Source organism: Eublepharis macularius, chromosome 19, assembly GCF_028583425.1.
Source record: "Eublepharis macularius isolate TG4126 chromosome 19, MPM_Emac_v1.0, whole genome shotgun sequence".
In the NCBI taxonomy this organism is placed as follows: Eukaryota; Metazoa; Chordata; class Lepidosauria; order Squamata; family Eublepharidae; genus Eublepharis; species Eublepharis macularius.
In genome coordinates, this window is record NC_072808.1 from 14,514,595 (window position 1) to 14,540,965 (window position 26,371).

General features: G+C 48.9%; 1 protein-coding gene across 2 annotated transcripts; it reads right to left on the minus strand.

The window, feature by feature from the left end:
• Positions 1-18: 18 nt before the first annotated feature.
• Positions 19-26,178, minus strand: RBM10 (RNA binding motif protein 10). 2 transcript variants are annotated; one of them, XM_055003990.1, is made up of 24 exons: positions 26,160-26,178; positions 16,403-16,522; positions 14,756-14,942; positions 13,907-14,098; positions 13,689-13,758; positions 11,171-11,244; positions 8,963-9,049; positions 8,335-8,395; positions 8,058-8,231; positions 6,981-7,141; positions 5,909-6,006; positions 5,720-5,807; positions 4,838-5,045; positions 4,583-4,746; positions 4,334-4,484; positions 4,060-4,151; positions 3,722-3,892; positions 3,286-3,435; positions 2,664-2,729; positions 2,056-2,241; positions 1,878-1,952; positions 1,684-1,790; positions 1,330-1,459; positions 19-277 (listed from the first exon to the last, which is right to left on the minus strand). In XM_055003990.1, the coding sequence occupies exons 1-24, from the start codon at positions 26,174-26,176 to the stop codon at positions 152-154; spliced, it is 2,955 nt and encodes a 984-aa protein (XP_054859965.1). In that variant the 5' UTR covers positions 26,177-26,178; the 3' UTR covers positions 19-151. The 2 variants fall into 2 exon arrangements, with proteins under 2 accessions (XP_054859965.1, XP_054859966.1); XM_055003991.1 differs by lacking the exon at positions 26,160-26,178 and having other exon boundaries at positions 14,756-14,940; positions 16,403-16,525.
• Between the last annotated feature and the right edge of the window lie 193 nt (positions 26,179-26,371).

Here is a 26,371-nt window from a genome sequence, read left to right on the forward strand (position 1 = left end):
CATGTAAAACATGCTCTATTGTCCATTTCAACATTTAATTAAAAAAAAAGAAACTCAACCAAAAGGAACATTGTGGAAAGTCAGTGTGTCGGTGGGATTGGGGGAGACAGCAGCAAAATACTGTACAGGGGGGGGGGCTCCTTCCCAGAGCTCATTCCGTCTCATTGAAGCGCGTTAGCATGGTCTTGTGCAATGCTTCCCGGTAGGACTCGGAGGCTACTGCCCCGTAAGAGCTCCCACGGGCACCTAGGCCTGAGCCACGCACCCGTGTTTGGGCCTGGGGGAAGAAAAAGAGAGAGAAATTGAGACGCCAGGAATTAGGTTTTTTAAAGAAAGAACGAACGTATTCTCTACAGTAGAGGTGTCCACTAAGATTGCTGGTCCCCCAGTGGGGGTGGGGGACCCCCTGCCCCCAGCCTACTCCCCCTCACCTATCTGGGAAGGGAAAAGGTGCAGGAAGGGGCTTCCTGGGGTGCGCTCCTGGCACAGCAGCGTCAGTCCCAGGGCCTGCGCAATGACATCACTCCTGGAAGTGATGTCATCGCACCGTGTTGGGAGCACGTGCTTTGCAGGGTGCGAACATCCTAGAACTGAGTGCCTGGTCCCTTCCCACTTCTGCTGGGAGTTTAAGCAGACTTGACAACCATAGCGGCCCCCCTGATGGGTTTCCTGCATTGGCTTCTTTGCAAAACCATCTTGTCCCAGAAACAAAGAACCAATTCTGGCTTTCCTCCCCATCATTTAAGCAGGAGAGCCCAGAAATAACTGACTTCATTGTAGGAGGATGCTTGGCTTGCAACTTCCTAGCATTATGTAATTGAGCCGAGTACTCCACGACAGCCATTTTCTGACTGACCCCTAGCCCTCCGTGGCAGCCATTTTGCGGTGGCACTCGTTCCCTCTTCTCAAAATTCCCACAGGCTCAACAAAATTGGGGACCCCTGTTCTACAGCCACATTTGCCCTTGAGTTTTAGGACATCCTATTGCTTACTTAAGTATAACCTGCTTTTCCCTGCCACACAATTACACATCTCCTCCTCCTCCTCGAACAATTGTCTGTCTTGGGTCATGATGCCTCCCCCCCCCCCCGCCTTTCTAAAACTTAGAGGAGGAAAGAACATTTTGTCTGCCAAAGATAACCTCTCAGAGCCTTTGATACAGCCAAGACAGCTCAAGAATCTCTAATTCCATAAAAACCATCTGGGATAAGCGTGCAAAATTAAGAGCAGTCGCGTGACACGGCTTCCTTACTTTCCTTCAGCCAAAATGTGAAAACGCTTCCCTCTGCTGTCAGTAACGTGAAAAGGATCACCAACGGGATCTCGTACCTCAATAGGAGCGACGATACCCTGCTTCTTGCGACCCAGCCCACTTCCCTCTTTCCAGCCCATGGCCTGTAGCATGCGGCTGCCGATGTTGTCGCTGCCAAGCCCGTCCCGCGTTGGTTGCTCAAAATCCCTGTTGCACGTGGAGGGATAAAGGATAAAGTTAACAGGAAGACTGGGCAGTCTTCTCTGCTTACCAACAGAGGCCAAAGAAAGTTACACAGAGCACTAGGGGCAAAGGGCAGGATGCAGCACCATGTAGCCACGTTACAAGGGGGCGAATCTTTGTTGAGAAAAGGAGCTCTTCAACAGCGATAGTCCCATCAGTCCCAGTACAGGGGACACAGCAACGCTTACACAGTGGCTGGCGTCACAGCTGAGTACTTCCTCTTCTTGGGTTCTGGGGGTTCAGGGACACCGTACTTCTCCCTTCGCTCAGCTGCACGGTCCCGATACTTCATTTGCTGCAGGGTCACGAAACGAAGTGTCAGGAGTGGGGCGTGGCCCAAACCACACCCTTCCCACCAGGACACACCCATCGCCTTCCATACCTCTATGTCGTTTTTCTCGAGCGCCTCAAGCTCTTGCTCTGACAAGTGCGCCCGCCGATGAATTTCCAAATTTTGCTGCAATGGAGGAGAGCATGCAAAGACCAGGGCAAGATCAGAGCTGGCATCCCACAGAAGATCAGCCGTCGCGCTCCCCGGGACACACGCACCCATGACATACCTTGTGCAATCCCGAGAGCTGCTGGTGACGAATAAGCGCCTCCTTGCTGGGAAACTGCCTACGACAAAGCAGGCAAGCGAGCTTGTGCCAATCGGTCAGTTTCTCTTCCCGATCAGCTGCCTTCTCCTGTTCCTCTTCGCTGTCGCTCTCGCCACTGTATGCAGCAACTAATCCTCGCGGGGGGCTCTAAAAGGGAGGGAAGATGCAAATCAGGGTTTCAAAGCCGGAATCACAGAAACGGAAGGAACTGGCAGACCACCCGCTTCAAGGCCCCGCTTCTGCCTACCTCCAGGTCAACCTGTGCAATCCACCATACAGAGAGCAGGCATGCAGTAGGCGTGGCTTTGCACAAAAAACAGCTCCAGATTGGCTCTCAGGTAGGCCTCATGTTGGAAAGCTCTCTGTTAAAATCCTCCGATTATCCACTAAAAAGGTGAGGGGGATTCCTGTCTCTCAGCCCAACCCCTTATTAGTTTCCTCTTGTCCCTGGACAGGAGACCCACAAGCAGAGGCTGCTAAATCCCCCTTGCTGTTTCAGTTGCTAAACCACTACTTGGCATTCAGAGAGAAGACCTGAACTGTGCAAAATCTGAAAGGGAAGGGCTTACCAGCCTGTCATCACCAGCCAGCTTGGACAGGTCCATGCCACCGTGCTGTCTCTCAGCCAGAGCCCCCTGGGAATACAAACAGGCCACAGGGTGTGCTGTCAGAGGTTCTCATAGCACTTTTCCCAGGTAGAAGAACGCTCCCTTTCCTGTCCTGCAGCCACAAAAAGCTTTGAAACTAGCGATCCGTCTGTGTAACAAAGGTTGTGTCAAGGGTGGCTGGCGCACTGCTCCCCTGCCCAATCACAAGGGACATCAACGGAGATGTAAAGCGCTGTTGAAGCAGCTCATCTCCTCTATCCCAGAACTATGTCTTCCTTAGGGAGTCCCACCTCACCATGGCATCACAGCAACACCCGCTGATGAACAAGAACTTCCCAGGTTGTAACAGGAGACAAAGGAACCTGAAGCAGCACAGCCAGGGCTCAGAAGCCCAGACTGGAGCATGCTTTATACAAAGGGCTTCAACGTGGCAGTACCGAGGCCACAACTGTACTGAAACGCAGCATGAAACAAGGTAGCAAGGCGGAAGATCTCACCCTGATCTTCCACCAAACTTCACTGAAGTGGCGAGGTTAGCCACGGCAGGTTCCATCAAGGGAGACGGAGATGCCTGAGGAATTACCTTCTTCTCGAGGATGGCATAGCCAGCGTCGGCAGTGGCCGATTCCCGCCTTTCATCCTCTCGCATGGAGGAGATGGGCTGGAAGCTGTTCTTGAAGTTCTCCTTCTGCTTGTTAAGGCTACGGGCCCACCGTTCCATATCCTTCGCAATCTGCAGCCCGCAAACGAATGCGAGAATGAGAGGAAGAACGAGCGAGCGTCCTGCCCCTCCCCAAAAGGCTCCTGACTGCAACTGCAAAAACAGGGCTGAAGGTGGAGAACTCCCTTGAAAAGGACCTGGGAGGTTTCCGAAGCATTCCCTTCCTCTGACAGCCCGTGAGAAGGAACAGTCCTTCAGTGACAGATCCCAGCTCTGGGGCATAAAGACAGAACTAAGTGGGGCAGGCATAGGAAGGGATTCAGGCAAACAGCGACAAAAGAGAGGGTGGGGCTCTCACCTGCTGGGCCGTTTTAGTTTTGTGTTTCTCCTTTTTCTCTTTACCCTCCTTGCCGCCCCCTGAGCTGCCACCGTCCTTGTGGCCGTCAGATCCCTGGTCCGAGGCTGGTATGTAGGTCCGCCTCTCACCATCCCAGTACAGGTACTGCTGCGTCTGGGCGTTATAGTAATACTGGTGGGACGGAGAGAGAGAGATTTGGACTGGGTCTGCACCACAGCTTGTGCCAGTGCAAATGATGCGTTACTGCAAGCCCCAATCGTTGCTGAAGGTCTCACAGTATCTGCTTCTAAAGAGCAGAGTGGCTTTCAGATGAAGTTTCTCATCTCTTTGCACCTCACCTGGGAATTAGGGTCATAGTAAAGGCCAGTCAGGGGGTCATAGTAGTAGCCAGAGGTTTCGTCGTACTGGTAGGTGGAGACATCTGGGACAGCTGAAGGTAAACAAGGAGAATGAGAGAGCTGATGCTGTCACTTCAACCATGCAAGTCCTGTGCCGGTTCCCCCTTCCCTTGAGCTACTGGGCTTCCAGCTCCCAAACTGGGAGTGGGACCTGCATCCAGACCAGGCATTCCCTACCCCCCTCGACAACCTCCATTCCGCAGGACGGACTCACGGTACTGTGTGTAAGGTTCTTGCCCTGCAGAGCTGGTCACAGGCAGATTGGTGGCGCTGGTGGATACGCAAGGGGTGGCACTGGTGGGCTGAGCAGTGCTGGGTACGTCGGGCTTCAACACAGCCGGTGAGACAATGGTATACGACTGAGACTACGGGAGAAAACACAGAAGGGTGAGCAGAAGGTCAGTAGGCAAAGAGAGCCCAAGCCGCCATCAAGCACCCAGAGACACTTATCCCCCAATTGTACCTGAGCGGCAGCTGAATTTCCCTGGGCAGAGCTCGCCCCATCAGCGCCGCCAGCAGGCTGGTATGTGACTGGCACAGCTGAGGTCTGGCTTGTACGGGAGAAAGTTGGTAGGACAGGCACCGGGTCTATGCCGGGCACACCAGGCTCCAGTGACGTCTCAGCTCCTTTGCAAATGAAGAAGACAGAAGATAATCAAGTCACAGGTGGCAAGGAAAAACTACAGAGAGGGTGGAAGAAACAGGCGGGGCACCTCACCTGTCCCCGTGCTCTCAGCGTGGACCTTCTCGGTCTTCCCAACCACCACGGACGTACCAGCCTGTGGCTGGGAGCCCTTCAGGTATGCCTGTGAATATGCCGCAGCCTCCAAACCTTGAGCGCTGTAAGCCTCATCTTGCTGGTAGTAGCCATAATCCACAGACTGCTCCTCCTGACCCGCCCAGGCTGCATCGCCACCCTGTGATGCCTGTTGGAACGATCAAGTAAGAAGGAATTTTTTTTCTTCCCATTGGGAAAAAAGCCAATCCGCCATGCTGTGATCCCCACCCCACCCCTTCAAGATAATGACTTGCTCAGAACACATGGTTTTATAAACATGAAGTAAACACCAGTGAAAGTTCCATCTTTTTTAAAAAAAAATTCTTCTAACACATCCGGAAGAGATTCAGGGTTTAGCCCTCAAGGAAAGGGGAGACAACTACAGTGAATCCAGTTAGATGAACTCCCTGCATCCCTTCTTCACCAGAACTGGCTGCATTTAGACCGACGCAAAACAGCGAGCGAGCTTTTGGGTTCTGCTGAGTTCTGGTAAACGGGTGACGTCTGCTCCCAGCAGTTCACATTTAGTAGTATGCGAAGCAGCATAAAGCTGTCATTTTGGAACAATGATCTATTTTTTAGAAATCACTATGTTTTACTGTACAGGGGGGCATCATGCTCTATTTTAGTACAATGTGCATAGCAGAAAAATATGCAAAACCTCCATGGGCTAAAAACCAAATGTTACGATGTGTGACGAAGCCTATGGAAAATATACTAAATAAATAGAGGCTGATAGCTTCTGAGACTATGCTGAACCTATCCTGCTCCCAAGATCAACTCCCAGGACCCAGCAGTGCTTCCCCGCCCCCCGCCCCTTACCTGAGAGATAGCCCACTGCGCGGCTGCAATGGCTGTGCTGGCAACCGAAGCAGCACTGATGCGATTTCCGTCCGAGGAGCTCATGTCCCTGCAGACAGAAAGAGCGTGCATGCACAACGTCCGTCACTGAAGTCTTTTAAGACAGCAACGGGAGGCCACGTGGCTGGCACAGCACCGCCTGCTACTCACCGCTTGGACCCTTTGGCAAACTCCACATTAATTGTCTTGCCGTCGATATTCAGGGGTGGATGCAGGGCCTGCAAGATCTGCAGCAGCTGAGCTGCCTCCTGGGACGGGGCAAAGGAGAAGAAAGACCACCCGGGTTAGCACCAATTTCCCCCACTGGCCGAGCTTCAGATGTCTCGGGCCGAGGGCCCCTAATCCCTCCTGCCTTCTAGTGCTGCCCGGCCCCCCGTGCAGCCCCTCACCCACAGGAGTGCTTGCTCTGCTGTTGGGGCCCCAATGCCAGTGGTGAGGAACGAAGGAGGCCCGCAGATGCTCTTAAATCCCTGTCCCAGGTGTACAAAAGCCCTTGACCAATTAGTGGATATTTGCTTAAATTTGCAGCTATGTTAACATATCTCTTTGAAAAAAATAATAATCTGGCTATTTGAAAACTGGAACAGTGATTTTTTTTTTTTAAAAAAAAGTCCGTTCTGGCTCCTCCCCCCCCTCCCCTCTTTTTCCTCCAGGCCTTCAGTCCCTGTCAGGCAGAAGAATGAATATTGAGAAAAATCGTTTCAGGGGCTCCGGGTTGCAAAGGCTGAACTGGTTCTTACACCCACTCAAAAAACGCTGCTAGACTGTATAGATTCACCACCAAGTTCCTTATTCTAAACAACATAAAAAAGTGCCGGACCAGCCCAGCAGTCCATCTCAGCCCAGCATCCTGTTTCACGCAGCAGCCAACCAGTTATCCTGGAGGGTCAACAACAGGGCAAAGAGGCCAAGGCGTTCCCCTGATAATGCCTCCTGGCACCGGTATCCAAAAGCTACTGCCTCTGATCACGGCAGTTTCCTTTACTCACCATGGCTAACAGCCAACCTCTCCTGCATGAATCTAATTCCCATGTCTAATTCTCCACAAAACCATCTGATTGACCTGACTTTAATTGCACAGGCAGTGCAACCCGAAGCAGTATTATTCAGAATCCCACTCTACGGGGCCTAACTCCCAGGGAATAGTTCTCAAGGTTGCACCAGATCCCCAGCATTCTGTTGACCACACTCCAGAGTTAGACGAGTGTTTTGTTGCACTCACCACAATAGTGGAGAGCTGAATGAAAGCAAAACCACGGTTCAGCTGCGTCTGCTTGTCCTTGATTACACGGACATTGGAGGAGGAGAGGACGGCATAGGGTGCCAGGGCGTTCAAGATGGAGTCCATCGTGCTATGAGGATTCAGGTTCCGCAGGATAATCGCTGTTGAAGTAAGGAAGGCTGTGGTAAGGGGGACCGCAGGCACCTCAGGGTTCTCCTCCCAGGGGGGTTGAAAATCCTGACTGAGAAGATACTCACCCCATCCTCAAGGCGTGCACGCTAGATCAAAACTCTCCTCTTAGGAGAGGAGACTTCTCTGCCAGTTCATGAGCTAGGATTCTAGAATGTTTCAGGCATGGAAGCCAGAGATCAAAAGGAGGAACTGTGCTTTGTGAGGAGGAAGCCCAACAGCAAGTTCTCATCAGTCCCTAATGCTATGACCTTTAAAGCCCTTAGCGGACAGGGACCGGCATACCTATGGGACCGCCTCTCATCCTATGTGCCCCCGAGAGTGCTGAGGTCAGCCAACAAACATCTGCTGGTGTCCCGAGCCCCAGGGAGGCTAGGCTGGCCTCGACCAGAGCCAGGGCCTTTTCAGTCCTGACTCTGGCCTGGTGGAACTCTCTATCAGAGGATACACATGGGCCTGCCGGGCCTGCAAGACTGAGATGTTCCGCCAGGCATATGGTTGAGGCAGGTCCAACAGTCATCTGGAAAGCCTCCCAACCGGCCTCCTATCCTGTCAACCAGCCCCCTTATATGAGTTACAGCTTGACTGAAAGGCCTGTTCCCCCTTCTTTTTGCCCACCCCTTTGTGTATTATTGGCAAGGATGGGCTGTAAGGTCGCTATCTGGGGGTGGTGTTAACAGGAATTCTGGGGTTTTATCGAAGTTTTAATATAAATTGTGTTTTACTGTTGTAACCCGCCCTGGGTCCACTTGCAGGGAGGGTGGGATAGAAGTTTAATAAAATAAATACAGAAATAAAATGATTTCTTGGAAGAAGCTGTGACATTAAAAGTCTGATTGCAGCCACATAATCAGAAGATCTCACACCACTCGCAAACTCTGTACTCACTGTCATTAGCGTTCTCTGCGCAGGGCTCAGATATCTGGGCCACGGGCTGAGCGGATAGGGCTGCAGATACTTGGTATGGTTGTGGAAGGGGCAGAAGGCCTTGGCTGAGCTCACGCCCCGACAGAGCTACCAACTGGTCCAAGCGGCTACCTGGGGGCAGCTTCTGCTCCGCTTCTGTTGGGGATGGAGGAGTCATAAAGGAGAAAATATTGTGTTAGCAGGCAAGTTCTTGGTACAAGTGACAAAGGGTCTAAAGAGGTCCAGAATGTCAGCTCACCAGATCTGGGAATGCCACATTTGAAGCACTTCTCTCTGCGCTTGAAATTCTGCACTCCACACTATGGAAAGAATATATAATCTTGCATCTTTATTAGACCTCCATACACGGTACATGACTCTTCAATAAGCCCATCGGTACCAAACTCTGCCCTTTCTGCAGCCTGCTCATGGGTGCTTTTAAGTCACGGGCCGCCCCCCCTTGCCAGCTTTTCCTGCACTTAAGGAACACTTAAGAAATCATTTTAGAAAGCTCTGATGTGTTCTCTAAAGTTTCTCCATGGTTTCTTATATCTTGTTCTGCAGCCCTACAGAAAACTTTTCTTGATCCACTGCCTCCCCTGCTTCCAATCTTATAATCCTTGCCAGGAGTATTTTAAGGATTTCAAAACGCTGATTTTTTTTCAGAAGTATTTAAAATAAGCAAATATTTGCCTGATGTATTCTGGACATAGTATTTGGGTTTCCTTGAAGCTGAATCTGGATTTACACACAAGCGTGGAACATTTCCTAGTCAACCCTTGTGTCTGGACAAGCCACCCATCCCCTGCTGTGTCACTGTCCCACTGTCTCTCTCTGCCCTTCAGCCGCCTGGCCTCCTTTTGCAAATCACCCTCTAAGCCACGTACCTTGCTGCAGAGCCAATCCTCATTGATCTTGGGCTTAGGGTCACTGTAGTGCATGGAGACCTTCTGGCCAAGGATGGAGAGGGAATGCTGCAAGGAGAGAAACGCCGCAATGAGACCCTGAAGTGGAAATGGAGAGAAGGTGCCCATCACTGCCGCAGCAGAAAGGAGGAGAGGTTCAAACCCTTCAGCTGAATGAATGAGGGGAGAGGGAGGGGAAGGGAGCACAGGCCGAGAGAAGTCTGGAGCTTGGCTCCTTGGCTAGCACACACCTAACCTGGCCAGCAGAGGCACCTGTCTCTACCCAAGGCACTAGGACATCCGGCTGCTGTGAGGGAGGGAGGGAGGGAGTGTGTCGGAGAGAGACAGAGAGAAAGATGGGAGAGAAGGAGAAACAGACAGAGAGAATGCAGCCGTGCTCCGAGACACCACCGTACAATACGTCTACGCTGCTAGAATGCCCTGTCTTGAACTTCTGTCCTGCAAGCTAGCAACATGCATTCCTTACCCTCCACCCAACCCAGAGACACTGTGCCTCTTCTACAGGCCTATTTCCCCCTAGGTAGACCACCACTCTTTCCTTCAGCAAAGATCTCCACTAGACTTATGTCAACTTTCAGTTAAGTGAATGCTTGGAAGAACTCCCTGTGTTCTGTCTGCAACTCCGCTCGAGAGATGTGAACACTGAGGAATCTAGAATAATATTTATAGCTTCAGTCCTTGACTTCCTACCTTGTCTTGCCCACACATACAACCCCAACTCAATGCTTGCCAATGAACTGTATGACTAAGTACTGCTAGAGCCAACTGCGGACTCTCAACACCTTGGAAGGGTATCACAAGATGACCAGGTTTTACACTCCCTAAGAACTACAGAGAACTAAGCCAGACCAATTTCCAAAGCGCTTGGTAGGAAGGCAAGCCTTCATAGGCTAGGACCTTGTTCTGATTGCAGCAAGACTTTTGTGTACCTCTGGCCCACTGCCATCCTGCAGAAGGAACGCATTGCCACTTGCACACACACCTAAGTAGATTGCACTCAGAAGGAACCCCTCGCCCATACCTGTCCCCGTCAGCCCAATTTTTGCAACCCCCCACCCCAAACCAAGAGCAAAGTGCATCATCTCAGCCATGCCAGGGCTACACGTGTCAGCTCCCACTGGGGATGCGCACACATGGCCCAGCTACGTTGCCAACACAAGAGAACAGGAGGAGGAGGAGAAAATGGCAGAAGCAGCTGCCATGACTGCATATAACACGGGCAACTCCAAACAGTGTGGGCTGGGGGGGTGCATGTTCACCGTTGCTTGGAAACAAGATTGACGTTTGAAACCTCAGTTCAGAATGGGTACAAGTTTCAGGCCTAAACACTCGGCCTGTGGCCTACACTGTGATTCTATGTGCTGGAGAGAACATAGGGTATCATCCAGGCTGTCGTCAAAACAATTGCTGCAAGAGAGGCCAATGCCTCTTAGCTAAATTTCCCAACCCTGGCTGTGCTACGAGAGAGCTGGTCTCCCTGCCACAGTCATCCCGGCAAGACTGTGGAGAAAAAACAGTAAGCTGGCAGTCAGCTTTCACACTTGCAAGGTTGTTCAGCTAAACCCTTGGACTGCTCTGGTTTTTGTCACATTATGGATTACGTGGACTACCAGCGTGAAGGAAAGCGTACAGGAGGCCTGACTTCAAAACCTCTCTTCCACGCTACCAGGAACTCCCCCCAGCCTCCCCTCCCCATTTAACCCACGACAGCAGATCCAGATTCTGACTCTTTATCCCCCCTGCTCGCCTTACCAGGCTCATTCTTTTTCCCAAAATGAAAATCTAGTCCTGACTGCTAACCCACTACCTGAGTTAATGCAACTCAGAAGTCCTGACTCCTGACGTTCCTACTCTAACTTCTTTCATTAGAGCTGGGAAAGCCCACAGAAGTCAAGCTTCCGGTTCCCTCTGGCTTATTTTGATTCCTGAGACTGGAAACTGTAAAGGCTGTCTGACTGACAGTGCTATTATCCTAAGCAGAACCACACCCTTCTAAGTCCACTGCAGCCAGCTCTGCCTTAGGAGGAGCACTGTTATCGACCGCTGTTCCCCATCCCTTCTCAACAATTCCCTTTGGGGAAGGCGAATGGGGCTTGTCATATGAACCAGGTGTTTGGATTGGTCATTAACAGTAGCAGTACTTGTGGGTTTCAAGTGCAGCAAAGCAACCTGATTGGCTTCCATCCATCGTGTAGCGTCCTGCAAGTGATTAAACTCGACGAAGGCGAAGCCCCGGCTCTGACCTGGAGGACAGCATTCAGATACAGACGCAGTGTGTTAGTCAACAGATCCAGCCAACATCACGCACCCCTGTTGCTGTACCAAATGGGGCGAGGGCAAGGTGCGGGGTGGGGGGGTGGGGAGGGGGGAGAAACAGGGGAGGGTGGAAAGGCACAGAAAGGACACCCTAGTTGCAAGTGGGGTGGTGCAGATTCAGAGGCTGGTCACAAGGCGGGAGGCACCTGCCCTTCCGACCGTTTTAAACAAGAAACCCTTTTGCTGTATCAATCCTACTCGTTGCAGTTTGAATCGTCAGATGTTACTTCTTTCCTAGGTCTGGGAACAGAACCGTGGAGTCCAAGTCTCCCTGTCCTGTGCCTTTATCAGTTGACTCACAGCATCTCCCAGAAGGCGCAAGGGCTTGACGGGGAGAGAGATGGCTCCAAGCAGAACTACTCGTTTCACTTCCTCTACCAGTGTTAATTTCAGTATCGACCGAGTGCTTTTCATTACGGTGTTAAGCAGGAGCTATTCCGATGTGTCACACTTTGGCATTGGTGTGGTTACCCCACCATCTTGCAAGCTTGCAGCACCTGCTTAAGCTTCGGAAGAGCTGCAGATGAAAACCAAGCCAAAGTTCCCATCATGTGCGACAACTGAAGCGAGGGGCCCAGCAGCCACGGAGCCTAAAAGCAATAGATTGCTGCAGACACTGGACCCGAATTTGGGGGTTCTGGATTCAAGTCTGAGGTCAGCCTTGAACACGTTGGGTGACTTGGGGTCAACCACTCGCTGAAGCTTGAAACCTGAGTAATAATTCTCAGAGCTGTAGCAAAGGAGAACAGGGAAAGGAGAGGTTACCTTTCGTAAATCGAAATGCAAAGAAGTCGTGCATTACGCTGAGAGGGCAACAGAGATCCTAAGAGGGGATGCTAAAAATGCAGCCAACTAATAAAGTGATGATCGAGCTCTTCCCCCGCTTTCTTCCCTAGCAACATTGGAATTAAGCATTCTGTTGTGAGTCAATGGACCAGAATGTTTTTCTAGTACGGCGGATGAAACATTTTAAATATAACCAAACAAAGACAGACAAGAGCGGTCTGTAATTATACTGCTAGGAGTAGTGCTTAGCGATTATACATCTTCTGGTCTCTCTTATTCTCAGGGGCTGACCTTGTGATGCACTGTCTATACATAGGAATTGTTACAGGGTGGGGTTTGGGGGTTTTTTTTTGCTTCTCTCAGCCTTGGACTGCCCTGGAAACAGAGTGCCTTTCTGTACCCTCCATCTTGCAGTACCTGCCAGCTCCTTTCAGGCCTGGTACAACACAGAGCAGATAGAGAGGAATATATTTACATACACACCTTGGCAAACCACCCTGACTCGTAGGCAACGTGCAATGCTAATATGCAAGAACGAACCTTGGAAAGGAGGAGCCAACTTACCTGCTTGGCTTACAGAACAGACTGGACACTACCTGACAGTTTCTTCTTGGAACAGTCTGAAGGTACCTCTTGCTCTACCTGCGCACTCGAGTACCAATCCCATCTTGCTTTTCCTTACTACCGGCCTTACTACCTGCTTGTGACTCTCCCAGCCAAACACAGCCTCACCAGCCAAAAATGGCGGCTCAACAAATGATTGTCAGTCCTTTATCTTGAAAGCAGACTGGAGGGAGGAGGTGGAATACAACCCATTGGGTTTACTAAATCCCTAGCAGGGTGCCATACGTGGCTAAAAGGCGGCATGAAAGCTTAGCAGATCAAAAACTCTGCAGGCCCACCAAGAACGGAGAGGACAAATAGTACTCAGAAGGAGCCTAACTTAGGCTGCAGAGATCCAGAAAGGATCCATGCAACTAATGCACTCGGCAAGACAAGACTAGGAATAAACATTTTATTCGGTACCAAATGGAAGACACAGGTGCACATCCCAAGGTCTGTCCTGATCCTTCATCTCTGCTTCTTTATTGGTCTCCCAACACAAGGAAAGAGGTCAAGAAGGACAGCAGCAGAACCCCAAAAAAGAACCAATCCTCATACGGAAAGATTTCTTGACTTATCAGATTTCAGGATCAGGAGGCTCATACCATTACACAGTGTGCAGAGAAGGCAGGAATAAGAGGAGCTAGGACTGCAGTCTTGGCATTTTGCTACCTTAGAGGCCCATCATGTATGGAAGGAAAGACTGAACCCCCCGGCCTCCAGGATCCTGGCAACACAAACCTTCCAATACCACTGGGTGCCCCGCCTCCCCGGAAGGCATCAGCAAACCCAACTGATTTCTGAAAGTTGCACAGTTGAATGTCCACAGCAGAAAACACCACTAAATCTGTAATGCCACTGGGCAAACCATTCCACAAGAATGCATATCTGGCACACCGCCCTCTAGCTGGGAGCATGCCACGTGGTGAGCGGAGCGCTACAATCACACCGAGAGGAGGCGGAACTGTGAACGGGAGCTCACCTGAGGCTTTATTCCGCATCAGCCGCACCTCCCGGGGTTGGAATCCGTGCGCTTGCAGCTGGGCTCGGATCTGCAGAGAAGCACAGAGGAGTCAACAAGGTCAACCCTGGGGGATGAGCGAAACGGAGAATAGGCACCGGAGCAGGGGGGCGATGATGAGCTGCTGCTGCCAGCACCCAGGAGCAACGCCCCCTAGCCCAGACCTCTCAGGAACATACATCGTTCTCAGTGGCAGACTGGGGCAGCATCCTCAGCATAATGATGCTGCTGGCCTTCTGCTCCTCCTCCTCCTGCTCTGTTCGGTAGTCCTGATCTCGGTAGTCACCGTCCCCTGGAAATCCCAGCTGCTCACTGGGGCTGTCCCGTTTTCTACGTTGCGTCTCTGATCCAGAGGAGGCCTCGTAGGAATCCTGGACGAGAATGGCATGGAAGAGGGCGGGATCAGCACAGCGGAGATGCTGGATGACCGCAGCAGAAAAGACGGCAGGCTCCGCAGGATGAGACCTGGCTGCTTCCCAGCACGCCTACCGGCAACCTCAGCACCGCCATTCAGCTTGCCTCCTCCATCGATAGAGGCCCAGGGCTGGTGCCGCTCTGGAAAATGCAAAGCCTTGGTGGCGACTCAAAGCTACTTCTCGAGCCCAGTCCCTGTCCCGCTACCCAGCCGTGCTTTTCTTCACGTAGCCCACACAACCTCCCCCGGTCAACTCCAAACTCAGTTGCGGCTCCTTAACTTGCTAGGGGAACCATTCTGAAGAGTATGCTCTTGATGCGGAGCTCCTTAAAGCTGAAGAAATCAATGTATGAGGCGAAGATGTGATATAACCCCCCGCCCCCCAAACATGGCAGAGATGCAAAATTACAGGTGGGATGGCAAAAAAGTGAGTGCTAAATTTCACTCCATTTTATGCCAGCTGCCCACAGACTCCTTCAGTTAAGAAATTCTTCCTCATCTGCAAAGTTCTGCAGACGACACTTCAGGGGCCTATACAGGCACCAGCATTCCATCTACCCCCAAAGAAGAAAATCCCACATAGGTATCGTCCAAGATCTCCACCTGAGCTTACCTCCACGCTGTGCTCCTCAGAGGAGTCGTCATAGTCATTGGCGGCCTCTTGGTTGTTGAAATCTCGCAGGTAGGATCGATAATCCATATCTCTGTAGTCGTGGTCTCTCTGGTTACGGCCTTCGGACCCGTCGTCCTGGGTTCGGTCAACAGCACCATAACGGCCAGTCCGATCCCCACGACCACCTCTACAGCATATGACATGAAGGGAATCCACTCAGAACTATACCAGGGCATGTTGCCAGTACTGACAATGAGGTAGAAGTATTCCCTATGGAGAGCCCTTTCGTTAGGCCTTCCTAGCTCAACAATGGAGCGGCACAGGTAAGAACAGACAAAGAGCTTGTTTGTACACGCCAGATGCTTCCAGGCAATATACGAAGTATATGCTAAATGAGTTTTTTTTCTTTAAAACCCAGAGCAGCTCTGGTTAAAACCAACAAGAGAGCAGCAACTTCACAGCATTTTCCTATATGAGAATCAGAGCTACTAAATGCAAAGTACAAACAACACTCTTATGATAAGCACCAGAGATCTCCTCACTGGGCTTGTGACCAAGTATCAGTGTTGATGCATAAGGTCTCACAACAGCATGGGAGCTGCTGCAGTTCTAGCGAAGTTCAGACGCAGGGCTGATGTTGGTGGTGCCAGTAACGTAGTTTCCTTTTCACTCAGATGGCTTCCACGCTGCTTGTGGAAACGGATAAATCAGCCCTGAGCTTGAGCACCGAGTCCAGTAGAAGCCCCTGCAGCACAACTGCCTCTTGTCACCACATGATACAACAGTGGTCAGAAATAGTCACGCTAGAGCTTTTCTGTTCCTTCTACTACATAGGGAGACCATTTGCTCACTTCCGGTGGGAAGCCTCTTGGAGATTGGGCCCTCCCGCTCTTGCTCCTCTGAGCAGAGAAAGGCCCGGGCCAGAAATGATGTCTTGTGACACTCAAGTATCATGGAATCTTGGGGGACAGCTAGAATGTCGCCTGACAAGTTTATGTCACAAATGGGTTTGGGGGTAGATCTGACATCACACGTCACTGTGCGTTATTCCTAGCCCTGGCCCTGCCCGGAAAGCTCCCATGGATGTTGGCTGGTGGCCTGGAATACCTACTGCTGTCCCTGAAGCACAAGAACTGCGGTGATGTGAGGAATGCTTTTCTCACAGCACTTCCTTGTATCACCAACTTCTTCCTACAGTTGCTCTCTGTGGAAGCTCAATAATTTAGAAGGCTCTATCTTGCATTAAACATCTTACTGAAATGAAGACTAGTGAGGGGAAGGGCAGTAAAACGCTTATTTAAACAACCTCTCCAGCTTTCTCCTTGCACTGTACAGCAACACTTTGTGATACGCGCCTCGTTGAAGTCCCAGCCATTTTAACGAAGCATTGTTCCCCACCCCTGCTGGTAAAGAGTTCAGCCGTGACTGCAGGGAGACTACCCTTCCTCCTAAATTTCAGTGCAGCAAAGCAGATCGCAACATCTGTGAACTTTTCCCAGCATTACGTTACTAGGCCTAGATGACCATACCAAGGTGCACAGAAATCACCACAACGATATTATGATCTGCTGCCCCCCGGAACAAAACACAAAAGAATAGAACTTAATCTTTCTGAAGGGCCTGCAGCAACTGAAAAAAATACCTTACCTTCTCTCGTACTCCATTGCTACTAGTGAAGTGCGAGTCCTTAGGAGTTCCCCGGTGCCAGGCTCTTTACAGCCTAGCTGCCATTGCAGCAGTTCACCCAAAAGGAAGTCAGAAAGGTCCCTGCAGGGAAAAGTACACCAGAACTCAGCGACTTCATTCAAGCAGGGATTCTCACTTCTGCTTGAGATCAATCACAATAACAATGACAGTAAAATTCAAGTTAGAAAGTTACTCAAACGTCACTCGAACACTTTTCCAGTGTCACCTGCACGCACACGCCATCTTACCTGGCTATTTCTCAGATCTGCCATTGCCCCGTCGTGCTAGCACACTGCACTGAACTATCCCAACAAGTTCTTGTGCTTTCGTAATGCCTAGGCTGGTAATCATGTTGAACCAATTTGCTCTCTCGGAGCCACATAAAAATTCCATCTCAGCTCTTGGTTTAATGGGCAGCCTTAGTTCCCTATCTGTCAAAAGGCATGGCTCGCTTCACAGAACTGCCGGCTGATTAGAACGAGTCAAGGAAATTCTGATACGAATCTTACAAAAGGCCGATATCAATACAGTTGCCGTCACTGTTTCACATTTGTGCCACTTACTGAAAGTGGGGCGCTGAAAGCCAAGATCCCTATTCTCAGCTCTAGAAGAGGACCAGGTTCTATCATTTAAATCGTAAGAGTGCCCAGAAGCCAAGACTTTCCCCGATACATTCACAGCTCTGTAAAAAACTTACATGACCCTGGGCAAGCAATTATTTTGCCAGAGATCATTCCCTCCTGCATTTCAGAGGTTTGTGAGAGATTTAGAGAGATTTATAAACATAATGTAGTTTGAGCCTCCAACACACAGATCCAGTACAAATGCAGCAAGCGTGCCTCCGGAACCTCAGGTGGATAAAAAGTGATCAGGAACAAAGGCTGGCTGAAGGGTGTGCAAGAGGGAGGGTGAAGCATGCCCCATTTCCCACAACAAACGGACCCCTCACCCCACTGCTTTGCAACTGGATGGTGGCAGCCTGGGTCTCAATCAAACGTCTAATAAAACCCTCAAAACTTACAAACAGAACAAAGCACGACGCTCAACTGCCATTCGAAAGCACGTGTTCTTCACCCTTAGACTTACTCATATTACCCACAGGTCACCGATGTGGAGTTGGGACTGTCGAATAACATGGGTATGTCTGTCTAAATGTTACATGAAAAGAATGTGTTGTTTCAGGCATCTAATCCAGGTCTGCATGCAACTTTGCTTTTAGGCTTTAGATATTTGGCAGCAAATCCAGAATTGCCAAACAGCTGCGTCATTGAAGGGCCAGGATAGTTCCACTCTACTTTAACACAGCATTAGCATTTATAACCTCAGATCCCAAGAATAATATCCAGATTCTCCCTTCCCGCTGCAGACCTCCAATTCACCCCTTGTGCAGATTCTGGGGGTGCTATTTCCGGAAGATCAGCAGATGGCCAAGGTGGAGGGAGGGTAGAGAAAATGGCAAACAAAACCCTACTCCATTAGTGGAAACGGTTGGCATCCAAGTCACAGGCAAGAACCTACTTCATCAGAGATGTGAAGCAAATAAACTGCGGTGAGCTAACAAAGGAGGGAGAAAAAAAATGGAAGGGGAAAATGATACAATCTAAAAATATGAGAAACGCAAAGAACACATGATTACTGGTGTCACGTATTAGCGATAAGCCTACATACGCAGCTGCAGGCATCTCTGAGCCAGAGGCTGGCTGGTTGCCTTGCTGAGATATGTGCTCACAGATGATGGCAACAGAAGAACTTCTGAAGCATTTGGGCAGCCTATAAATTGCCACCGCACAAACTTTTGTTCTCAGTTTCCTATCTGTAAACTACAGTCCACAGCACTTCCAATGTTTAGAGTGTTCACAGCCTTTATCTAAGTTACAATTCGTGTTAGTAACAAGGCTTACAACATATCCAACGCCCTTATTCTCTGGTGAGTGGAGTGCTTCAATAAGCAACTGGCACACTGATTCAATGTGTTGGACCCAACTGCATGGCAGACAGCAGCCATTCTGATGCCAGTACCGATCCTATGATTAATGGCCACTCAAAACTAGAAACGGCTGCTCTTTTGAGGGCAGCCTCCTCTTTCACTTCAGAGTTTGGCATGCCCACCTCTAGAAAAAGGGGATTTCTAGAGATGAACAGAGTCATCTCTGCTTAAACACCTGCTATACCCCAGCCCATTTCCTGACGAAACCCCACATTTACAACCTTGCCAGTACTGCTAATACCGGAAATCTTTATTAGTATGAGCAAGAGTCAAAGAATTTCAGTGAAGTTCAGGGAACAAACTGGTTATCATGACCAACCAGGTTGGGGGGGGGGGGTTGAAATATTTTAACAGCATAGTAGTAGTATTATTATGAGGAGCCCCGTGGCGCAGAGTAGTAAGCTGCAGAACTGCAGCCCAAGCTCTGCTCCCAACCTGAGTTCGATCCCAGCAGAAGCCGTGTTCAGATAGCCGGCTCAAGGTTGACTCAGCCTTCCATCCTTCCAAGATCGGTAAAATGAGTACCCAGTTTCCTGGGGGTAAAGTGTAGATGACTGGGGAAGGCTACGGCTAACCAACCTATAACAAAAGTCTACCAAGAAAACGTTATGATGATGTCCCACCGTGAGTCAGTAATGACTTGGTGCTTGCACAGCAGTAAAGCAACCTTTACCTTAAGTAGTATCATAATCAAGAAGTTAAAATGGATTATAATTCAGATTTACAAGTAAAATAATCAGAAGGTTTTTAAAAATAACAAAAGGCATTCAAAACTGGCAAAATACTTGGGACCCTGAGTTGGGTGGAAAGGTAGCACAGAAGTGTTTTAAATAAAACAAACACCAGATTCTTACACTACCTGTCGTCAGGGCACACAATTGACTTTTGAGTTACCAAAGTCCTTTTGTCCAAGCCTTTTCAAAGCTCTCAGAACAAAGGCCAGCAGACAGGAGCCAAGCAAACTGCACAGTTCCAAAAAGCATCCCACCCCCCCACCCCCACTCCGGCCACTCACCAAAAACAAAAGAATCAACTCTTATTTAAACCTTCCTAGGGAGAATGAAAAGTAATCCATCATAACTTGCTAGCAAACTTGTTCTACCTCAAAGACCAATCCATTTATTGTCATTTAATATTTCATATATGACAGCTTACTCCATCAGGCACATTAGGTTGACTGGTGAGAATGTCATATATATATATACACGCATACACACACCATGGGTTCAGCGAAAGGAAAAATGTGTTTCACAAGAAAAGTTAACGAAGACAAAAGGGACCATTTATTGAACGGCACCAACTGAACAAGGTCCCACCACTTAGCCTCTACAAGCTACCTAGGCATTTGTGGCGAGTTTGCAAACCGCCAAACACCAATTACTATTTGCAGTGACTTAACCCAGTTTTTATTCAGCACAAATGATTTCTAGTTCAGCCGCCTTTTGACCCCTAAACATTTTTTGTTTCGCTACAGAGACTTGGGAGGTTAAGAAGTTCAAATCCTGAGAAACAGAAGCATTCATCAATTTGTCTTGGCGTTTTGTGTCTGATTTGTGCTCGTTTAACCTAACCCATATGTCTGGTGTAAAATTATGAGTCTTGTCAGCGGCTGATACACCACATTCAATTCAAGATGTGCAGATGAAAGAGCACTTGATAGTATGGTAGATGTGATTATGCCCAATAATAAATAAGGAGTTGGGCCTGCACCTGTATTTACTGCAGGGTTTAGCTACTGGATCCATGTATGTTCTCCTCTTGCTGAGGAGCAGCTATTTCAGATTGGGGGTGGCATAAGCCATTCCACCCAAGCCTGCACAAGGGAAGCATTCTCTAAGATTGGCTGGGGATTTTTAAATGTATAGATCTGACTAACTTATCAGTAATTCCAATGATAGAAACTCCCCCTCCTCTAAATCTCCAACTGTTGAGAAATTCAGTTATTCCCCCAGGGCAGTAATTGGTGATAAACACAAGGATGGTGTCGCCCCATTCATACAGCCCCACACTTGGAAAGGGCCATCGAGGACAATGCTCTGAACCACTGTGGGAAATCCAAAGCTAGAACCATTCCTGACAGATGGCTGCCCAGCCTCTGCTTAAAGACCACCTACAACTGACACACACACACACACACACACACACACACACACACACACACACCCAACTTGGAATTGGTTACACTGAACTCTAGTTTCTCTTAATGTTCCTTGCCCCGTATCAGGTTACATCCTGAACAAGGGTTTTTGTAGCATTCAACCGAAGATTAGTCAGAGTTGCTTCCATTGTGCCTGCAGACAGTGACGGAATTCACTGCTAGATGTAGTGATGGGCCGCACGTATAGGCAGCTTTAAAAGGGGATTGGACAGATTCACGGAGGATAAGGCTATCAACGGCCACTAGTCACGGAGATTAAGGGGAACATCCATACTCAAAGGCAGTAAACCTCTGGATACCAATGCCAGGAGGCAACATCAGGGGAAGGCCTTGGCCTCCAAAATAACTGGATGGCCACTGTGTGAGATCGGATGCTGGACTAGACGGACTACTGGTCTGATCAAGGCCCTTCTTATGAGCTCCGTTGACCCCTCTCTACTGCTTCAGCCGCACTTGAAGGAAGATCGTAAACGGATCGTGACACCCTTATTTCATAACCTGTCAATTTTAAGATGCCCTGACCTGGATAGCCCAGATGAGCCTTATCTTGTCGTATCTCAGAAGCTAAGTAGGGTCGGCCTTGGTTGGTCATTGGATGGGAGAGCTCCGACCACAATGAGGGTTGCAGAGGTCGGCAATGGCAAACCGCCGCTGTTAGTCTCTTGCCATGGAAACCCCACCAGGGATTACCATAAGTCAGCTATAACTTGAGAGCATTCTCCACCAAGATAGATTTTAATAGCATTTTATTACATTCTTGCATTTTAATTGTTATAAATTATTTTCTCTTGCAGAATAGTAAACAGTACACTTACCATTTTTGAAGTAGCCAAAAAAGGTTTGTATTTATTGTTAAATCCTGCACACAGTAAAGACTGTAGCTGTGAATCACCATGTTTAATGATTATTTCAAACCATTACTACATGGTGTGGTTTAGGAAAATCTGAAGTATAAATGGAAAAGTTTAAACTGATTCACATGGGACACAACCAAGCCACCTCCTTATCTTCACAACTGGGAACTTCACAGGTTAAAAATGCATGCACACGTGTCTGATATACAGAGAAAACTACAAGCTGGTGCCCAATACTGGGGCGTTCAATGCAATTCTAACATCACAGCAAACCTCTGCTAAGGAGGCTTAACAACTTGCATGGCACCTGAACTGATAAAATAGTTCAGCTATAACTGGAGTGATCAACTGGCAAAACTAAGTTAGGAAGCATGATTGGAAGTCAGTTTGCAAGTGATGGTTCGTGTTAATTATGGTTTGGCATAATTATGGACAAAGCATTACTGTGGCCATTGTGGCCCACCTCCAAAGGCTTGATCCAGCAGAGACAAAGGAATACAGTCGAAAGAAGCTGAAGTGGCAAGCAAAAAGCTTTATGAAGAAAACAGAACCGAACTTTAACCTTTAAGAGCTGCAGCTTAGTTTGCAAATAATCCATCCTTTGCTTTTTGAATAATGAGTTTTCTCAGCTAAGCCATCAAGTTATTACAAGCATTTTGTTATGATTTAAAGGCTGAATGCAATACATTGTATAACATGTATTACCATGCACTTGATTATAAAAGGATTATTGTGTCTGTTCTAAGGCTTTTCAGCAAAAGTAGAGCAATCTCCTCTGGGAAAAGCATGCTAAAAAATGACAAGGAAGAGGTGAAAAAGAGACCCACGCAAAACAAGGGAATGTTAGCAAAGGCCGGCAAATGGATCCCAGTACGGCAGGGACACCTGAACGCCTCATCAAGCAAACAGCTAACTGCTTGAGTGGTCATTTTTTCATGAGAAAATCCCATGCACACACTTAGGCCAAGCCTCAAAGTCTCTCCTTACTAGCTCTTCAACTCTGGTAGTATCGTTGACGACAGTGGGAGACTGGCAAACTTTTTCTGGGACTTACTGAAATTAATACTTCAAATCCCAACCCTTTTGACCTTGCTACTCAAAAGAGCCCTTTGCCAGCAACTGTTTCATGGTAAACGGTTCCTGACATGTACAAGTGGCACAATGTGTACATTTTTGAGGTTTGTGCACAGTGATGTTTTTAATGTGTTTTATTATGAGTGAGATGAAGGGGTTTTTTTTGAGAAAGCACCGAATTGTAATTTTTTAAAAAATATGTTGTTAGCTACTCAGAACTTCTTTTGACAAGTTATTAAATAAGGGCACAATCAATTTCTGTGGGTAGAGAGGAGCCAGCAAAGCTTATAAGAGCCCTGCTGGATCAGACTGGTGGGCCATCCAGTCCAACATCCTTTCTCACACAGGTAGCCTGTCTTTTCTAACCTTGTTTGCTTAAAAATAAGTCCCATCGATTCAATGGCATTTACTCCCAAGAAAATGTCCATTCAGTTCTGACAACACTATCACACACCAGCCTACATCAAATAGATACTGTCTATGCATGTTTATTGTTACCAGCCTTGGGAAAGCCCCCCCCCCCCATCATGTTCCGGGATGGGGACAGGCCTAGCTATGATTACCATAAACTTACTACCCACAAAACCCCGTCTGGCCCAGCGTTGGCCACTGCACAACTTAGTCCAGCTCAGCACAGCTCACCCTGCTAACAGCTGCTGTGTAATAGGGCCCAGGAACTACGGAGACCGGCCAGATTTTTCTCAAGGAGAGAGTAGGGGAAGAGGGAAAGCTGAAGACAGAAAACGGGGAAGATAAGGAGAGAAGCAGGCCCAGCTGCGGCTACTATCCAACTGGGACTGGCCCGCCACTGGAGGCCACTGTGCAACTTTGCCATTTTTTTTGGCAAAAGATAAAACAGCTGATAAAACAGCCACAGATAAAACAGCTGATAAAGGTAGGCTGGTGGGTGGGAAGGTGAAAAGGAAGCAAGCCTAGCTGCCACCGTGCCAAAGTATTTCCAAAGAAACAGGGTAAGAACCTATAGGTTTAACACTAAGGAATCTGCTGGTATTACAAAGGATGGTATCCGATGACCCGTTATTCCCATTCCCAGCTACTAGCACCTGTAAAGTTTGAATGCCACAGTCAAGAGGTTAGATACTCAATAGCAAATATAAAATAATTTCAGCTTGGAAACATGAAACCAGATTCTAGAGGAGTAGCTTTCTGCTACTAACTTGAAAATCATTATTCTTCAACAAAAAACTGAGACTGGTATAAAATTACTGAATTAAATTTTATAAGCAAATTGGTAATATTCATTTATGTCTTGAATGGAGATGAAGGATTTCCTTTCCACTGCTACTTCAACTCAGTTCTCCATGGTGTTTTACTATCTATATGGAACTATTAAAAGAGATTACCCACAAATTAGGAATTAAGAGTCACCAATATTCTGGTAAGAAGGTGAATTTCTCCGAAATGCCAGTGGCAGAGAGGGATTGGACATTTATTTTACTGCTCCAGCTCGCCATCAGATATGCATGGTGGTGGAACAGGCCCTTTACCAAGGTTGTCTTAGCCTTCCAGTCTACCTACAGGCAGTGAATAAATATCTGGAATAACATGGATGAGGGCCAATGAACTGTAGCTTGCTCCAATCAAGACCAAAGAAACATTAAACCAATAAGCCCAAATACAGCTAAGGAGACAACCGGTTCTAGATGGGGTAGTACAATTCCTTAAAGAGCAGGTACACAGTTTAGGGGTGATTCCATAAATGAAACATTGTAATTGAAAATACCATGTCCCAGGTTACCATCCTTTCGTGTCAGAAAGTAACCGGACTTAAGATGTGAACGTAGTCAGCAGACATGATGATATGGGGGAAAATGGTCCTTCAAATGTCCTGGTTGTAATTGACCTATTTAAGACGCTTTGTTATTCTTATCTCTTGCACATTCAAGTTTTGTAGGAGGTCCAGCGCACATTTAATAGCCTTTTATTAGACCTCCTATTTATTTTCTTCTGTAACCCTATGTGGGTAAATTACCTGTCAATTAAAAATAACATTTCATACATGGGGTGGGGCTGTGTGGTAGCACACCCGCTTTGCATGCAAAAGATCAGAGGTCCTATCCCAGGTATATCTAGTTAAAAACAGATCAGGCAGTAACTAGTGATACAGCAGACTGTACTTGAGACCCTAGAGAACAGCTACGTGTCAGAATCGACAAGACAGATTTTGGCAGACCTCAGTATAAGGCATTTGATAATGAGCATTATAAAACAAAAAGGCATATACCACCACAAATGTGTTAAGTTTTTTTTAAGGTACTAAGAACTATTTGCTTTTTTATCTCCTCCAAGACTGAGTTTTGTATACAAACATCAGAGACTGGCCAGCCCTCTTCCATCGCCCAGACTTTTGATTTAATGTTAACAGGTTGTTTTTTCTCTCTGTATACCTACGTAAAACCTGCCAGCTGAGCTGAGGACACCACTCTCTGCTTCCCATAAGTGGCTTGAGTCCATTTTTGTTGCACAATAAAGACATTAAACGGCCCTCCTTCAAATCATCCCATCTTATTATTGCATATGGTTCTTTTCACTACAGACCTGTCACAGCCCTACTGGACCTCTCACATTTCATAAACCCTGTCCCTAACATTGGTTGGATTCCCTAACACCACTTAATTTCTGTATAAGCGTGGTTATCTGCACACACTTTCTTCCTAAAAAATGCAGCTTGCTGACCTGCAGGTGAGGCCTGGAGTTCTCCCGGAATTACAACTATCTCCAGTCCACAGAGATCCCTTTCTCTGGAGGAAATGGATATTTTGGAGGTAGGGTTGCCAGCCTTCAAGGGGGTGTCTAGAGATCTCCAGGAATTACAACTGGTCTCCAGGCCACAGAGATCAGTTCCCCTGGTGGAAATGGCTGCTATGGAGGATGAACCATTATGGCAATATACCCTGTTGAGGTCAGTCCCTTCCCCCAACTATGCCCTCCCCAGGCCCCACCTCCAAAATCTCCAGGAATTTCCCAACCTGGAGCTGGCAACCCTAGCTGGGTGGCAAAATACACCACTTTATTCGATTTATATACTGCCCTTCAGGACAACTTAACGCCCACTCAAGAGCGGTTTACAAAGTCCCTCCCCTCCCCAAACTGCACTCCCTCCTAGTTTCCACCCCCCCCCATCTCCAGGAAATTCCCAACCTAGAGTTGGCAACCCTTACTGAAAAGGTGGCTCCTCAGCCACGCCTCTCCCCGCCTTCAGGGGGCCACCAGGGCCTCTCTCCTGCTGCTTTTGTTGGGATCCTTGGGCGACCCACCCGCTCCAGGCCCAGCGCCCCCAAAGGAGCACCAGCTGAACCCTCAAGCGCCCCCCTCCCCAGGCCTGCCCCTCCAGAGCGACCCAGCCGACCCACCCGCCCTCGCCCTGCAGGCCGCCGCCGCCTCCCAACCCCGCCACCCTCGCTCACCTGGCAGAGGGGCTGAGGCGGGGACTGACCCGAGGGCGACGCCCGGGCTGCCTTTCGCACGACCCGCCTCACAAGATGGCGGCGGCGGCTGCGCAGCCTTCCCGTCCACCCCCTCCCCGCGCCTGAGACGCTCGGCGACACCGAACCCTCCGGCCTCCGTCTACGCCTGCGCGCGGAGTCGTCAGGCTATTGGCTCGGACTAGCGCTCAGCGCCCACCTTCTCTGCCACTCCATTGGTGCAACCCGAACGTCCGTCAGCACGCGCTGGGGCGACCACGAGCTGATCCGCGTCGGCTGTAGTCCCGCAGGTTTCCTCGCGGCGCGTGCGCACCGCAAATGAACGATGAAGCGAACGATTTTAGAAGGCTGCGAGAGTGAAAGCAAGGGGTGTTGTGTGTGTGTGTGTTGATGGATTCAGCAAGAACTCAA